The 18,487-nt window shown below is 38.6% G+C and overlaps 1 protein-coding gene across 4 annotated transcripts in view; it reads right to left on the reverse strand.

Moving 5' to 3' along the window:
• Positions 1–9,692: 9,692 nt before the first annotated feature.
• cdh8 (cadherin 8) overlaps positions 9,693–18,487 on the reverse strand; it is an 85,807-nt gene continuing 77,012 nt past the window's right edge. For 2 of the 4 annotated variants that reach the window (XM_010731974.3, XM_019254044.2), the window contains 4 exons: positions 16,675–16,796; positions 15,821–15,938; positions 12,326–12,577; positions 9,693–12,152 (listed from right to left, as the gene is read on the reverse strand). In XM_010731974.3, coding sequence (XP_010730276.1) covers positions 11,659–12,152; positions 12,326–12,577; positions 15,821–15,938; positions 16,675–16,796 — 986 coding nt within the window. In that variant the 3' untranslated portion in view covers positions 9,693–11,658. Of the gene's footprint in view, positions 12,153–12,325; positions 12,578–15,820; positions 15,939–16,674; positions 16,797–16,992; positions 18,402–18,487 lie in introns of those variants that run through there. The other 2 variants (XM_019254045.2, XM_019254043.2) reach the window with 2 other exon arrangements.

An 18,487-nucleotide genomic window follows, 5' to 3' on the forward strand; every position in this document is an offset into this window, starting at 1 on the left:
TTATAATTTGTAATTTCAACATCTTAAGGCCACTAAATCCTTGTTACAACAAATCTCATGCAGGGAAAAGGTAGTAGGCTATCGGTAACATAAAACCAGGTGTACTTGGTAAAACAAAGTTATTTAATGTCAGGAGTTAGGATGAATAATACAAATAAAAGAGGTGAGGCAAGGGAAGAATAAAGGCAAGCAGATGCTCCCCAAACCAAATAAATAAATATAACCAAAAGAGTACGCCATACAAATCAGTTAAAGAGTCTCCCTAAACCTAGTGCTTCTAAACAGAATGATTTTAATGTGTTTATTAACTACATTTTACCCAGTACCCAGGCAAGCACCGCCAGGAATTTTGGGCCCCATGACCCCATCTCTAGGACCTAACTATCCCATCATAAGCTTTACATAACTAATACTAATTAAAGGCTTGCAACTGTTTTGCGTGTTGTAGTTGTTATTTACTGCTAGTGATTTGTACATGCATACAAGTCTGCATACAGTATGCAGTGCAGTTCACTATTTGATGCGAGATTAAAAGCCACCATAAAAATGTGCTAAAGGACATTTTTTATTTAACTTTTACTGCCCAAAACATGTAAAAACAAAGAGAAAATTAATTTAATTATTATATTTGATATATATATATATACTCAGTGATGATGGTTTAATAATTTTATATTGGTGTTTACCTATACCTTTACCTGGTATTTAATTCTGTATCCTATGTTAGGTGGCACTTATTTATGTCCACTGTGGGTACACACTGTGTGATGTTTTTATAAGGCCACTTCCTTTTTGTTTATGTTTTAGTCAATGCTGTGTCTGCAGTAGAAGAAACAGGAGCAGGTCTAGCAAGATTGTTTTCTATCAGTATTCACATTTACTGTGTTGCTTTTGGTTTGGTTATATCTGCATTATCCACTCTGATCAAACCATTGAATGCATAAACATGAAGTCATAAAAGGAGGTGACATGATATGAGCTATTAATCGACATAGATACAAATTTAAGCAACCACTTCTATGTATGTGAAAACTATAACCAAGGTTAAGCTTAGGGTAGAAAAAATAATGTTGATCAATACTGTGATGAAATGAATAGATGCTGGTGCTGAATTCCTTCAGGCTACAGAAAACACCTATACCTGCATTCAGCTATGATGGTCACTAATTCCTGCACTGGCACCAAATGTCCTGGCTGGCTCTTTGCCCAAAACAGAATCGCTGATGCAGAAGAGATGTGAATGTGACTTTTAGAAGATGAAGGGTTTTCTGGCTAAGGGTACAGAAGCAGCCATCAATAACTGCATGGTACTATAGCAGCATGTTAACTATTCCATTTAATATTAGCTTTGTTTCCACAATGACCCTTTTATTCATATTTATTTATCATCCTCATACTAATGTGTAAATCTAAACTAAATAAAAGTAACATCCACAATATTAAAATTACTGAAACGGTTTATGTTCGTGTACAAGTTGAGCATCCATTATTTTTCCCAAAAAAAATGAGTTGCTTCTTTTTAACTCCTTCAACTTGACTTTATCTTTTAGAAATAAAGAGCAAAGTGCAGAATGTGTTACAGAAGAACCCGGTTTATCACCCCAAAAGGCGTCATGTTTATACTGGATGATTACCATCACACTGCACTCATAACAGCATGCCAAATGGGCATCTGTTGAGTGGGAGCCCCACCTCTAGAAGTTTAGAGGGGCCAGTGAGCCTTTATGACAGCCTTGAACTATAAAGCAGAGAGCATGTTTTATTCAGATTTCAGACCGAGGTGGAATCGGGTTCCCTTCACTTCCATCTGCAGCTGAGAGATAGCCAGGGATTGATGCACAATCAAGGGAGGAGGGTTTCAATGTAGTGAAAATCATTTCTCTCTCCTTTTTTCCCCTTTTCTTCATGTGTGTTGCTCTCAAAAATCAGCAAGGTTCATGTAGTTTTCTGCTGCTTGTCTGCCTATCTGTACCTCTCTTTCACTCTTTTACACATACACCACTGCAGACAGTTCAGGCTGACTTGGGGAAAAGGGTCTGTGAATGCACGCTGCTCATGTTGAAAGAAAAATAAATCTAGAGTGTCTACTACCTGAGAGAGAGAAAGAAAGGGACTGCTGATAGTGGTAGGTGGAGTAAGAAAAAAGGAGGAATGAAAAAAAATGAGAGGAAAGAAGAAAAAGGGGAAAAGGGTTTTGAGCGAAGAGGAGAGGAGTGCCGCTATCCCCAGGGATATAATTAGGTCTAAGAGGGCTAATCATTGGACATAAAATACAACCTCTCTTCCTGTATTAACACATAACCTCTTCCCTTCACTGCCAGGGGGGATGGAGGACCCCATAATCATTTATCTGGTGTCACATCACTTCCAAAGACCCTGTGCAGAGGGTTGGGACAAGGCGCTTTGAGGCAAAAATCATCTGCATCAAAAGCTTCCAAAGAATCAAACGCATTTCCATGGGTATGCGTGACTGAAGTGCTCTTTCTTCCCCAGCTGGGTGGGTTGGAGGGGTGGGGAAAGTGTGAAGAAGACAGGAAGGATAAAGAGGAATCCTATAGTCTGGCAAATTAATCTGCTTCATATGTTCTGTCTTCCTCTGAATGAGTATTTTATATCTGGCTGCCGGTTTGGTTGCTGTGCTTCCCTGCTGTTCCGTTGCGTGGTAGGTATCAGCCATTTGCCAGCTCACCGGGGTGTCTTTAGATCTGTCTCCCAGTGGCCATATTGGAAAATAAATGATCTTGGGGTGAGAACATATTTGTAATGATTTAAACATGCAGCGGTTATAAAAGATTCAAACACATTTATTTATTTTTTTTTAACTTTCAGTCTGTTTCATCAATTCAAGGTTGTTTGAGGAAATTAATTGATTTTAATGATGCATGGAGATGAGTCAATAATGAAACACGCTGCTGTTGACCTGAATACTGTATGCTGTCAGGGTCAATATAGCAAAGAAAATGTAAACTTGACAGAAATTCAGCTCAACCAGCATTCAGTGTCTCTGGACAGCAACGTTTGGCCTACAATAACCTTAGCCCTATTCACTTCTTCCTCCACTATCTCTCTGTGTCTGCTTCATTCTTTCCTTCAAATACTCTTTCTGGCTATGCTTCCTGATATCTCACCTACCGTTCACGCGGTGTCCCTTGGCCCCCGTCGTGTCTTTCTTTCTCCTTCTCGTAAAATACAATATTTATCTCAGTCTGTTTGAGTTCACTCACCCTTATCATTGGGTGAGCTCCCCCTGGCTCCGAGGTGGATTAGTCTAGGACTCATTGACATTACATTGGTCATGAAATATGCATATCACGATCAAAGGTGATGGCAGGAGAGACAGCATCTCTACAAGAGCTCAAAACCTGGAGTTGGGGTGCTCCTTGAAACCATAAGTGTCGATGGATCACGTTGTGCAAAGCTTCAGTGTTACAAATAAATTACTTAAATAAAACATTTGAGTGGATGGTTGTGTGCGGGCTCATGTGTGTGAAGGAGGAGAGAGAGACAATGGATGTATCTATTTCCCACGCACATGTGCATAACACTTTGGTTTGGGTACTTTGATTTTGATTTGAATTTAATGGTATTGATCGTTTATAACAGAGCTCAGCTGGAGGTTAGTTCTAGTCATCTTTTTTTACCTGAGGCTTTGGATGTTGAACCCTGCCAACTCTTTCATTTCCCACATCAAAAACATCTCACAGGATGAATAATACATTTGGGAGGGTATTAGGTTTAAACCAACAGGATTACAACCCAAGGAACGTGAATAGATGCATAAAGCCTGTGAAAATAGTCTGTACAATATAGTATACATGTTCAATCAAAGATCTGACATTTACCTTGATTCATAGTTCCATAAATAAAATATAATGTTTAGGGATTAAGAGTCAGGTATACACGTGGTGCATTGCTATTTGAATGGCGGATTTGGCAAGTTAAAGAAGTGAACGGTTTCCTGAGTCATACCTACAATAGAGGATGCTGGGGATGCATGAATAGGATGATGCTGGGATGACCCACTTGCAAAGAACTGCAGCACAGGAGTGAATTTGACAGCAACAGGGAGGGACAGCTCACATTAGTCTCCAAATCATCTGACTGGATTTCACAGATATGTGTTACAGCCTGTCAGGATAAACAACGTTTACGGCGGCACTCATCTACAATGAGGGGCAAGTATGTGGTCCCTGTCCAGTGCTCTGTCTCCTCTGTCCCATCTACATCTCCGTTTGACTGCATAAGAGAAAATGTACCGATATTTACCTGAGGAGGAGAAGCACTGCACTGTGTGTGTAACAAGTATAGTGTACAAAATGTGTGGCCTTGAAATAGTGTAAAAAAAGACCAGAGTCATGCTACTGGTGTCGCTAAAAACAGTCTAGCTTTCAACAACAGAACCAATATGACGCTTTATTGTGTGCTTCATTCTTGGGTATTGACACTGTTGTTCATCAACACCCATGTAGACTGTCTAAAACAGCTCTTATTGTTCTGTTAGTCTTGTTTAAATTCAGAAAGTGTCACATAATTTGCCATACAGACAAGGCCTTTTGATATATTTTGCTTTGATTTGTCTACACTTCCCTACTTAGGAACTATTGCCTGATCTAGCAAACTTTACCAATCTGTCACATAAGTAAGTTAAACTAAAATAAAATAAAAAAACAGCTTTATATAGTCTAATCTTGCATCTTTATTATGTATAGATTAGTTGCTTTTTTGTGTTTTGTGTTTTGTTTTCCTTCCAGTAAAGTTTCAGAAAAGCATTGTTACTTCATCACTGCTTTACCATCATTAACGTTAATATCATTAATGTTCCTTGTTAACATATGTATTGTATTTAATAGGAAAGGGTTAACATATAAGCATAAAACTGATTGCATACCAACATGCATGCATCATCAAAACTACCAGACAGCATGAGTTCAGACGGCAATTATAAAAGCCTCCATGCCACAGTATCGCCATAGTGATAAAGTAAAGCAAGCATTTATTTACACACCCAAGGCCATTATGATATACTGTCTCAGGTTTGTGAGTGGATAATGGACATAAAACAGTTGGCCTGCTGGTTGTAAACTGAGCTTCACATTAATACAATATTGCAGTTAGATTGAAACAGTTAAATTGAAACAAGTATTAGTCTATTTAAGATGGGAAACCTGGGTCCTGGATAGAGATATATAAGATAATAGAACAATATAGAGAGATAATTAGATATATATATATATAAAATATATATATATAGATATCTTATATTATATATTATAATATATATATATATATATAAGGATGTTTTTTCTGGTCACTACATATTTAGCACAAGCATTTATTTGTATATCATTACACTGCAGTGCCTAGCACATTAAACATTTTTGAAACCCCATAGATTGGGTATTTTAACATATATTTAATTATTATTTATTATTATTATTATTATATATATAATATATTTCAGTATAAAGCCTCTTATTTTTAAGGAGTTATCTCTGAAATGAAAATGAAAAAAAGAAACTCACGATGTTGCTATAAAATAACCAGCCATAATAACTTCCAGCAGTGTAGTGTCAAACAAAGATAATCCAAACACAGCCCCATGCATCTGCTCATGAGACACGCTCTGTAGTCCAGCAGGGCCAGGCTTCCTTCATCCCATGAGCAGCTGTGAAGAGGCCGGCTGGCTCAGGAACTGATTTAGGTCCCAGCAGTTATTTGGCTGAAGCCAAGACAGCGGTGCACCGTAGAAACGGCAGGACAGTTATGGTGCAATTCTGCTGGCTGTGCTATCCACCAACAGAGGTGCTAATTAATGCTAATTGCAAGGGGGGGTCAATTATACACTCCATGGTGCATGATTAGGACCACCGTGTTAGCGACCAATGAATCAAAACAACAGCCATCCACTCCTCGGCTCAAACCAAAACACAAAAAACATATTGATGTTGAATTAAAGGTGCAATAACAGGGATTTGCTCTTCTCCTATACACAAAATTAACATAATATGTTTCCAGGGAGAGGATATAGTTGTAACTCAAAACCAATAATTTAACAATTACTTGGATTTGTGCACAGATTTCTGGCTTTTAAAACTTACTTTCTTGCCTTTACTGTATTGTGTTTTGGAACAATAACTTCACACCCACGGCGACACCAAGACAGTGATGTTCCTACTGGCCCCCACCCACCTGCACTGCTGCTGCTCAGCAGCTGAGGATGCTGAGGCAAAGATTCAGTATACACATACTGTACATTGTCTTTTTACTAGACACTTCTTTTGGACACATTGCATTATAAAAACATGACATTATGTCATTTTAATTACCAGCTGCGATAGGTTAAGCAAGCAATATGAGCCGAGGGAAGTTCCTACTTCAGTTTAACTGGATGTCAGAGTTTGCTGAATTAACTTTGGCCACGTAGTTCTTCATGTCAACAAAACTTTGAGAACTGCTAGCAGAATGAATTAGACCAGCAGCTGCGACCATATGGTGTTTACGTGGTTTGGCGGTTCAGTGACCAATGCTGAAAACACAAGATTGGTTACACCATTAGTGTGATTCTTTTCCAGTACAGAACATTTAATGGGCCCCAAAATTCTTTGTCCACTTTGGAAACTAACTTTGAGACAGGCCGCCTTTAATCTTTGATGATTTTCATTATTCTTTGTTTAGACCAGTCCACTTGCTCCACTTCATATAGCTCTACCTGATCGCACTGTTTACTTTGATTTTTCTTTTGTAGTGATGTTGTGGAACATTTCTCGCAGCAACCTCAGAAGATGAAAGTGGACTAAATTAGATATGTAAACACTGTTTGATGGAACTTAATTAAAAAGTTACAGTTAAGGTTATTCTGCCTGAATAAGTTCAATCATAATGAGAGAATAAATTCATATAATAAAGAAATTGGTTTATTTGTGAATTCTCTTGGGACTTTGTTATTGAGAGGAAAGGTAAGAAAACTATTTCTATAAGAGAAGTTGCACAGGTCTTCTTTTTAATACTGGTATGTATGTGTTTGCAGATGCTAATGAACTAGTTCTAGCTAATACAAAGCCTTTTAGAATAGTGCTGTGAATTAGATTACAGATATTAATTATAGTCATTTCTAAACACAGAAAAACCAAAGTGGGATATGCTGTATTACATTTCCCTAAAGGCAAAAGAAGGACCCAGATTGTGCTTCATTTGGAGATACAGACACTGTATCTCCACAATCAGTGACAATTGGCTCTTATAGCCGTGTCATAATCGCAGGATATCCATCAAGGATGTCAAGAATTATGCACCTTCTACAGTAAAAATGGTGAAGATTTGCCAAAAAATTGAAATCGAATGGGATATAGTCCAATGACCTCAAAAAAAAAGTGTGTGCTAATGGGGCAAGGAAGCCAGATTTTTGTTAATAGCTTTTGCTTCTTTTTATAGACATTTGAAAGAAACTTTTTTTTCATCCGGACCTACTGACACTGCATGCGCAAACTTCCTTTTTTTAAGATAAAACATTGGTCCCATTTATTGTCAATACAAATCTTAGCACTCAGCTGTCAGCTGTACTGTAGTTGATAAGGAATAAACAGCCGCAGCAGCCCAGGGTTCGAACCTGTGGCCATTTACTGCATGTCATTCCCCCTCTCTCTCTGCACTTTCCTGTCACTCTTCTTCTGCTACTATACAAAAACAAACAAACAAAAAATAATAATCTTGAGCTCTTATTTGCACATTTGCATACAGTCAACAGAAATCGAAAGACAATACTTTTGTTTTGGGGGCGTCCAGACTTGTTAAAATCTGTGTCAGTGTGCACTTCTTAGTTGCCAAGCTGACTCATCCACATATGCTTACTTGGTTTTAACAAAATATACTTGAAAAAATTCTCTCATGTGTAGTCTGCTGTGTGCTTGATAGCTACATGAAGCGGTCAGGTTAGAAAGGCTCTACAATGCAGAGAATTATAGGAGCAGGGATCAGTGAGGGCCCACTGCTCATTTTTGACTTAGGGCACCCTATAGGGGTTAATCCAACTATGAAAACATTACTATGGTAAAAAAAAAATATATATATATATATATATAAATAAAACATGTTATCCATATTGCAGAATCCAGAACAGAAAGTCATTTTTTTAATTTGTATGCACCGAACTTCATTTGTAATTGAGGGCATCTCTGCCAGGCAACAGTAATTACAGTTTCTACACCACACAAGTTGGAGCCACAGGCCTGCCTTATAAAATCTGGCACATATCAGCAGGGAACAACAAGTGCAAGGTTGTCACCCGAGGGACACTTCCATTACGTGACAAAAGTGAGAAGATAATTTGATTTACTGTTTAGTTAGGCAACCTCTGTCAGACCTGCAGCCATACACAGCAGTGGGGGTGCATGAAGATTGACTACAAATGAGTCTGCTGACCTGCCAGGGTGGCACATTCCCAAAAACAATTTGTGCTATCATTTAGTGAGAGATATTAGTTGGTAAAATGTGTTCCATGGCTGATTTTTGACTAATGGATCAGGTGTATAAAGATAGCAGTCTCTAGGTTTAACATCACTTCCAATTCCAGAGGGAAAAGGCATCTGAAACATCAACACCACCATGGCAAGTTTGGAAAAGGTAGATTTATGTTGCAATGTGGAATCAGATGATAAGACGACTGATTTTTGACATCACCTCATCTTTGAGACTTGTGTCCCTATTGTTATAAAGACAAGAACATTATCAAGTTTTCTGTCTTCATCTTGTGTGTGTCCCATAAGCTCTATAGGAGAAGGTGCAAGTGGATTCGTGTGATTTTGTGTCTTTGAGTTCAGTGAGGCACAGCGGTTAATTGATACGATCAAAAGCTTCTGTTATTTAGGAGAAACCTCAATATCAGATAAAGCTGAACAAAAGTATAATCTTTCAACGAGATTAACAAAGAGGAGACAATGTTCAAAGAAAAAAAAAAGAATAAGACAAGAAGATTGGAAATTGCGTTACATCTAATCTCCTTTGCTCTTTAAAAAATGAAAAATTTAAATAAACAAAACACAAATAGCACGGATAGATCAGTGTTACTGTAACACAACACCACAATTTACACCCTGGACTAATTAATATAATGAAGGCCTTTCTTATCCAAAACTTTTATCTCCCTGGGTACATAGTCTCTGAGATAGAAATAACAAACCAGGATTAATACACAATGGTCTCCAAGCATTATCCACCCATTACTTTGATGAGATATAATTAATGTTTTATTAATCTGATTATACAGTATGTTAAAAAAAAAGGTTTTAGAATTAGCGTTATTATTCTATACTGTCTTGAATGGTGACAAATTAGGTGACAAGAATACACACCACATTTAAAGTGTGCTGATTTTAGCCTTGATTCCCTTCATTGTGTCCACAGCACTGTCAGCTTATACCAATTTAAAAGTTTCATTGTCCAAACTTTATAATGTCAAAGTGATAAAGTACATCCTTTAGACTATTAAGAGTATTTCTGAGCAAGCAAAACAGCTACTTTTTTTTAAAGATTTTCTTTTTTTTTTGGTGACACATAAGCTACCTGAAGCATTTTTAGAGACTCGGCACAGCCGTCCTATTATTTTGAAGAAGGGTCCGGTTGTTCTTCCTGCTCTTAGATTCTGTTGTTGGACATTATTATATGATGTTCCAGGTTTTCAAGGAGATATTTTGTGATGAAATATTGCAATATGTTTATTTGGTGCATCCACTTTCGTCAAACTTTCCCTTTTCCATGAGAAGAAATAGACCACCAAACACCAAAATACAACCAGGAATTGATTGCAGGGTACATTGTTACACTACACATTTTTTTAGAAGACATTATACATTTTTTTTTTTACAGGCTAAGCAGTACTAGTCATGACAGGTAAAATGACACTCTGCAAAATTGATAGACTGCCCCTTTAACAGTTGACTTCTGATTGTCCATGTCCTCTCATCCACATAAGAAAACCACACACATTCAGCGATATTTATAAAAATATATTTCACAAAGTAGGAAACAATACAGGGTATCTTAGATTACAGTACAGGGAGTAAATAATTGAACATACACATTTATAAGCATTAAAGCACAGTAGAAAATATGATCTGCATGTGGGACTATTCCATATATATTGTTTAGTCTACCGAGAACTGCCATAATACTGTATCAGTACAAACTGAGTATGCACGCAGCTGTAGTGCCATTGAAATTCTCATTATGTGCAAGAGCTAACGTGCAGAGACAAAACCTACCACCTCATTGAAAGCTAATGACATTAGCAATAACTCTATGTACAGTACAAGTCTTTTTTTTTATTGATATCATACAGTGTAAGCAGAATATGCACATGGTCTGGATTTGTGTCTTCATTTTTCTCGGGCTATTGCGACCTGATGTTCCTAAATGAGATTTGATGTTTGGAGGGAGTCACATACTCATATAACAATTGGACTATTGTGCTCAGACACTCACTGGCTGTGCCTCAGAATATATTATGAGATATATTTTACACAGAATTAACATGTGTCAGAAAGGTCTCATTCCTGCAGTCCCAATTAATCAGATCATCTGTTTTGTAAGACTAACTTAGAGCTCTTGTCTGCCTGCTTACATCTAGTCTATATTATCAACTGCAATATTCATGATATGGTTTGGCTGTTATGAAATAGTGTTCAAGTGGTTGAAAAAACAGCTGAATGTGAAATAATCTAAACACACTCACTTCAAATTGTCAGCACAGAAAAAAAATTATTCAGGAACAGAAATACAAAAACTCATAGAACAATAATGAAGAATCAACACGTCTCTTGTCAAAAAACAGTAGATTACAATTGTATTTAACGTTGCTTCTGTAAAAAGAAGGCCTCAGAGTTTCTACATTTCTCTTTTTTGTCTTCACGTCAGTCTTTTATAGGCTAGTAACACTTGTGACCCACACCTGTAGCGTGTAAATACAAAGAGTTGTATAAAGCAAGCCTTTCTGGGCTTTAGATAGTTTATAAATGTGGCCACCAGAGAAGATATCAAATGATAACAAATTCACCTTAAAGCCAATCCTGGTTTGTCTTTTTGCTTTTTTTTTTTTCGAATCATACATACATTCATCATAGTAATGTAGACCATGTATTGCTTTTTCATTTTGTTTCAGATCACCGATCAGCTTGGTGGCTTAGGGAGACATGAAACAAGAGTCCCTCTGCAGCTTCTGCTGTCCAGCTTGCTGTCCATGGTGCATGGAGTATGGTGTCCGCTCAAGCTTCAGAAAACCCAACGATACTCATTATTTCCATTCACTGGGCAGCTACCAGCAATCCCAGGGTTTTTCTGCTACTGGCAGTCACAGCAAATGACTAACACCCAAAATACTGCTAGACACTCCACAACGGAATCTAAGTTACACTCCACAAGAATCATAGATCTCCTAATAAAGACATTGTTTGGCTCAACAATTACAATGCGCTTGACATAGTGGATGACGACCGCTAAACCTCACTCTAAGAAGAATACAAAAAAGTGGCCTCCCTTGTTATTAACTGTTTTTTTTTTTCTTTTTAAACACCTGTTTCTAAAAGCCAGCAAACCTCCTAGCGTTTAATACACAAATATGTGGACAGAAAAAAAATCGGAAAGGTCTTTTTTCTAACAAGCCAAAGGTCAGGTCTCGCGGTCGCTCTCACCCACAGAGTAGAGCTCCCCAAGTCTTCTGAAGCGTGGACCCCACTCTCTGAGATAGTCATAGTTCTGGTCCGAGTCTGACGATGCCGTCTCCAGTGAGCTGAGGGAGCCAGCAATGGATCCCCGGCCCTCGTATCCATAGATCTGGATGGAGTCGTAAGGCGGCGCTGTGGGATCATTGTCTGCCTCATGGAGCCGTACGTTGATAAATTCATCCACGTCCACACCATTCGGCCCAGAGTGTTGGCCCGCCCGGGGCATAAACTGCAGGTCAGGCTTGATGTCCTTACGTGGCAGGTAACCATTGATGCCATCTGGATTCTGCAGCGTTGCAATGTCGAAAGCTTCTGTGTCCTCCTCACCGCCTCCTTCATCATCGTAACGAATAATATTTTCCCTCACATCTTCGTCATCCTTTATAATCAGGGGCTCATTCTTGTGTCTCCTCAGGGTCACAAATAGTACTACTATTACTGTCGGAAAGAAAGAAGAAAAGAAAGAAAGAAAAAAAGAGGAACAAGTCTAGGTCAAGCTTTGACAAGTGGAATTTCTGAAAGTATAAGCAGATCATGGTCAGATTTCCTTAAGTTTTTTCATCTAAAGTCTATGGTAATGATGTTAAACTACAAAAAAAGAAATACCTCACCTAACAGCAGTATAATGCAGGCCAGGATGGCAATAAGAGCTCCCATACTGAGGCCAATAGGTAAAACGTAGGCCTCCACGTTGCAGGACTGGACAATACCGTCCTTACTGCATCCACAGACTCGGATGGTCAAGGTGTTCGTGCTGCTCATCGGTGGATTCCCATTGTCTGTCACAATGATTGGCAGGAAGTACATCTCCTGTTTCTGTCGTCTGAAGGTATCATGCTTGGCTAGAACACTGATTGAATTATCTGTGAGACAGAGGTAAAGCCAGAGATGAATTTTTTTGCGAGAAAGTGTGAAAAACTGATTATTATTTATAGTGGCAACAGACTGAAGTTCTATTATTAAATTGTGTGAAGAGCAGTGCAGCATGAGCGTAAACTAATTTCACATCAATCGTCACTAGGCTTTCTAGCACTCTGACGTGGATGAATTTCAGCCACCTTCCTTTTTCTCGACAGTCCAATTTCTGGAATTCTGAAGGAAGGAAAGCCCGAGATTGCTGTACTCCTTTGAAAGCTGAGGAAATGAAGGGACCACGGCAGGCGGCAGTGACTTAGAAGATGGCACATGTCGACCCAGAAAGGTGCCAGCTGCTCTTTGATGACACTTCTGTGAAGCTGTCTGCTCATTAGCTGGCTCTCCTTAGCCTACTCACATTATCAAACACTTGCATTCCCATAAGAATCTACTCCTGCTGATCTTATGGAAAATGTACAAGATTTCTGATAGTCTAACCTTTGCCTCTCTTCTTCTGCACTGGAAAGCGAGGGAAAATATAACTGGTTATGCACTTTTTGGAGAGACAGCCATGTTGAAACATTCACATTGACGGAGCAAACTTGATCAAAAGATGGAATGTTTCATGATAGAATTATTTGCTTTGCACGATCTGTAATTGATGTGAACATATGCTCATATGTTCAGATATATTTTCTTATGAGTGCTGCCACAAAGTGGTAGGCCATGCTTTGTGAGCACAAAAATGTCCTATTTCATTTGGATCATTCCCAGTGCATAGTGAGTATATAAGTATTTTCTGTGCTGTAGTAATATTTTATGGCTAGTCCTCATATACAGGTCATTGTCATCTTCTAGGAAACTATTAATGGTAAGAATAGAGCTAAGTATTTCAGCCCATCCACAAGAAAATGACAACTGTGCAAATAACCTTCAAAAGGACTGAATTTACTGTTACAAAAAAAAAGCGCTTTTTATTATGTTTTATATATTAGAGCATATCGAAAGTGTTTCATCTAACTACTGATCTTAAGAAAAACAGGACATATCGAAATTTTGATCATCACCATAACAAAATCACTTTTAATAACTTTTGGAGGTCCAAATGACAGCAGTGGCAGCATAAGTGACAACAACTTTCTCACTCAGATTAACACCAGTCACATAGTGTCTGTGACAATACCTGTACAATAACCATGTGTCTCAGGGACTCATAACATAGTATTTGCATTAATTATTTGTAGATTGTAGATTAATGAATGTTCCTACTGTTTTGCTTTAGATATATACCCGGAATATCACTTAAGAGCTCTAGGGACATTTGGCAGGTAGGTTTTTAGGCTGTTCAGTGTGAAAGTCATGGTACAACAAAAAACATGACTCTATGATTGTTGGAGCAGAAGGGTATTAGCTACAAAGCTACAGCCAGTTGGGTTATGTGTCTGTAGCTGATTTTAGGTTGTGATGTGGTTGTTGACTGATTATTAGCCAGTGTCGCTGTCACCCAATAATTGAACAATGACAGGTACTGCCACAGGATGTGACAGAAAAAAACGTGAGCCCACAAGTACCAGTATGGGATAATGCTACAGGCTGAAACATGTAACATTGGTATTAGTAGCAAGGAGTCTTAAATTCAATGAACAGATCAGTAATATCAGGTATGAAGCTATTAAGATTTTGCTTAGATTAGCCACCACAAGTTACTGGTCATACTACACCAAGTTAGACTATGACTGTATTGAATTGAGCAAGGGCTCATTTTATTATCCATGTATGAGTTACCTTTACATTTGTAAGAGAAGGTCTGAATAATAATGTAATTAAAAAGTTAAGCATGGAGTTTGAATTTGATTGTCGGCAGTACGGTGAATGCATGTTGTCTCACTGACAATGGGATGCTCTGCTCTGTTGCAACCCTGCCTCCTGAACAGTTGTCAGAGTGCTCCATATCTTGTATACAGCTGGCCGGAGCCTTAGCCATTTTCCACAGTGTGGACAACCCCTAACCTCTTCACTGTTCAATCCCTACAATTAGACTCATCATCACAAACAAAAGCAGCACACAGAGGCTCAGAGGAGCCTGACGCTCTTCAGTGAAGTGTCTCCCACAGCTGCCGATTCAGATAGAAATAGTCACTGAAGTGCTGGGGGATATGCTGCGATGGGCTTCTTTCCTCTGTTCGAAATTAGCAATACCATAGATAAGTGATTGGTGTGGTATGTAATATATAGAGTTGAGCCACAACACATATTTACTTTGCTTTTAGGGCAGTGAGAAAAATACTGTCTTTGTTATTTGGACTAACGCAGAGCTGTGTTTATAGTTGTGTGACATTTTTAATAGGGTTCCATCTGTTAAGTCATATTAAAAAACTATTACATCTCCTTTTAACAAAAAGGCCAGGGTTCAGGAATCTGTATGTTTTATACACATCGATGTTGATCTGCAATTAGGATGAGTATTTTGCATTTTTGACTTTTAATCTTATGACAGGATTTCTGCACATATGATAGGATAAATATAATCTTTATACCTTTTAGTTATTGCTCAATGTGTCAAAAGAGATATGAATATAATTAGCCAAGGCAATTTTCTCACTGAATGAACACTAGCATCTTGTGTCCCTGCCTGCTAAGGTACTTATTCAAAAGCAAAATGTTTTTATTTTTGCCAAAAGATGGCTCGTCCGTTTGATGACCTGATTTTTATGGACTCCGTTAGAAAGAGGTTGTAGTAAGTTAGCCTGCAGCCTCTACATCGCAACAGAAGGCTAGTACCATATGAAGATTTTTTGCCCCAAGCTGAAAACATTACACAATGTCATCATGAACACAGCCTGTTCAGAGCCATCCATGGATGCAGGAGAGGAGGAATGGAATAAAGACAGCAAAAACTGGCAAATAAACCAATCAGAGTATTTAGCAAATAAATGTAGTACCATCTGCCACGTGGTAACAGCTCCTAAGAAGTCACCCTACATTGAGCTGCAAGACTAGCAGGAAAAGCCATTTGGATCCCATTCATTTAGTTTCCCTCAAAACGCACTGGGGAGTAAAAAGAAGCTGGTGTCCAGACAATTTCACATCTGCTAATTGTGAGCTACACTGATCCACCAGATTTCATCTCGAGTACGGATAACATGCCGCGGGTTAGAGATTAGACTGGAAAGCCATTGGAGAAATTTACAGAAACTTCAGTCATTCTGCCACAGAAGACTAACTTATCTGTGATTTATTTTGTTACTCACCTTGGTTGTTTTTGATGGTAAAATTGGGATTGTTGAGCATCTCTGGAACTAGACGATAGTCAAAGTAGTGGCCCTGGATTGGGTCGTCTTTGTCCACTGCGCTGACAGTCTGGATCACCTGTGTTGAAAACAGAGAGACAAGAAGATACAGAGGAGGGCTCAAAGCCATTAGAGGCGGCAGCCTATTCATTACCCTGTTTTTGCCGCTGCAGATTGCCTCAGTCTAATACTGACTGGATCACACCTGATGAAATATATGCCCTATTCATTCCTGGATTTTGAGATTATTATCAATGAGGTCCTGTCTAGTCTGGCACACTTTCAGGCTCCTGGCTCTATCTGTTAATCTGTCATCATAGGTCTTATCGTGCTGTATGTCTTTATGATTGATTGGAAATTAGAATTCAAGCCCTGCAGGACGGTTTCCCTTTTTTCAGTTCCCCCCTTCTTTCCCTTCCTTTCAATAAAGCTCCCTATTGTACATATGCAGGTCCCCTGAATGAGGTCGATTGATGAGAAGGAGAATGCTAAGTACTTGTCCAGAATTTTTGGCTGGGGGAAGCATTATGCCATCTGGAGGAAGACGTGAAAGACAGTCTTGAATTATGATCCACTCTGATCAATCCTGACTGCTCTCATTTCCCCTTTGCTCCGCACACACAGTGTCAAGGGAGGACTGTTGCAGGGAGAAAGGACCATACTCCCACCTCTGTAGTTTCCCAGTGAAATAAATAGGCTATAATTCACCGTGGCCAATCATTACAGGGGAGGAGAGAGAAAGAGAAAGAAAGGGAGAGAGAAAGAGAGAGAAAGATACATCACTGGTTTGATGAATGAGCCACTTCTTTCTTTACCTGTCCAGGTTTTCCATTTTCACACAAGAAGGCCTCGTACTCGGTGGCAAATTCAGGGGCATTGTCATTAATGTCCATTACTCTGATGGCAACAATTGCTCGCGATATCTGACTGTGGTTTCCTATAAGATAGATAGATAGATAGATAGATAGATAGATAGATAGATAGATAGATAGATAGATAGATAGATAGATAGATAGATAGATAGATAGATAGATAGATAAAATAAAGAGAAAAGAGGAGATAAATGAGAAAAGACAAAATGGAAAACTGAGACAAAAATGGTCACATGTGAAATCCCAGGTAAATTCTGTGACCTAGTTTTAATTTCCTTTATTTTCCATCTTTATTTCTCCCTTCATTTCCTGAGCTGATGGGAGGACAGATGATAAGCCACATCAATCTATATTTCAGCTGGTATCAGTGATGCAAAACAGGATTCTAGGCAACAGAGAAAGAAAAAAAAGAAAAAGCCCATTCAAAGTGCTTTTGAAAATCCCCTGTACACTGTAATGTTTAAAACATGAGGGTTAAAACATGCATATTAATGAGTCACTGGTAACTGAAGTCTAAAAAGACAATAAAAGGCAGTTTAATTGGATTAGATTTTGATTGGAATTATTCATCACTGGTAATTGACAGTCCCTTTCGAGAGTCCCCGTAAACGGTTGTATTTATTAATCAGCAGTGCAAATGCCAACTTTTAAAGCAATTATCTATTAATGTGGGTGCAGATGACTGTGTCACAGTGGTCAATGACACTGGTGTGCGTTGTTTTTTTATTTTATTTGTCCATTTATTTTTTTGAGGCGATGCAGTTTATTATAAAATGAATGAAGGCAACAGAAAATGCATCGTCTTGATGTTTTGGACATAAATCTATATTTCCCGAGCAGTGAGTTCTTAGCCAATCGCAAGTGGCAAGACTTAGATTTTAAATCATATTTTATCCACAGTGCCAAAAGTCTGACATGGTTGGTTTGAACCTGTGTTTAAAGCTCGTCTGACTTTTGCTGAACGGTGGCCACTACAATTACAAGATGATGGCAAATTGAATGAAAATAAAATATATATTGGCATGAAAATGTTATAGGATTACTTCCACAGGAAAATATTTGTGTCCTAGTTTCTCTAATTTAATTTAATTTTAATTAAATATGAACATAAGAGCACCGGACAGAACACCAGACGAGCTAAGAGATGAGTTGAAAAAGAGGTAAGCAGTGAGGAGAGTGGGAATTGACAGTCTGATAGACAGTGATAGATGGATTAGGGCAGAGGGAGACAGAACCCCCTCCTCCCATTACAAAAGTGACTTTCCCCCAGCAGCAGTCAGGGAATAGAATCTGATTAGTCAGATGTCAACTGGTGCGAGGCGGCAGAACGCGCCTCCGTTTGGGTGGCAAATGGCATCGGGATAGAACTGGGAACACATCTCTTCCTCTTCACGCCAGAGAAGACACCGGCTTCTCCTCCCCATCCGTGAAGAATAGCAAAACTGCCATATTTATTTTGGCAAATTCCTATTAGGTGTTCTCAGAGATGCCACTATCTCAAGCCACAGTTACTTTGCCAAGAGGCATGAAGATGTGCTTTAAATGTATGGGTGCAAAAAAATGACAAGGCAACCAGCTTATCAAATGAGACACATTCAATTCCTCCAAAGGGCTGCTACGATGGTGGGATTTATCTGTACTACATGGCCAAAACATTATGACAGCGCTTTGGTTTTCATTTATTCTGACAATTAATGTGTGTTTCCTTTGATTAAGGAAAGAAAGGGACAGATAGAGGATGAGACAGAGAGAGAAG

This window comes from Larimichthys crocea, chromosome VIII (genome assembly GCF_000972845.2).
Source record: "Larimichthys crocea isolate SSNF chromosome VIII, L_crocea_2.0, whole genome shotgun sequence".
NCBI lineage: Eukaryota > Metazoa > Chordata > Actinopteri > Sciaenidae > Larimichthys > Larimichthys crocea.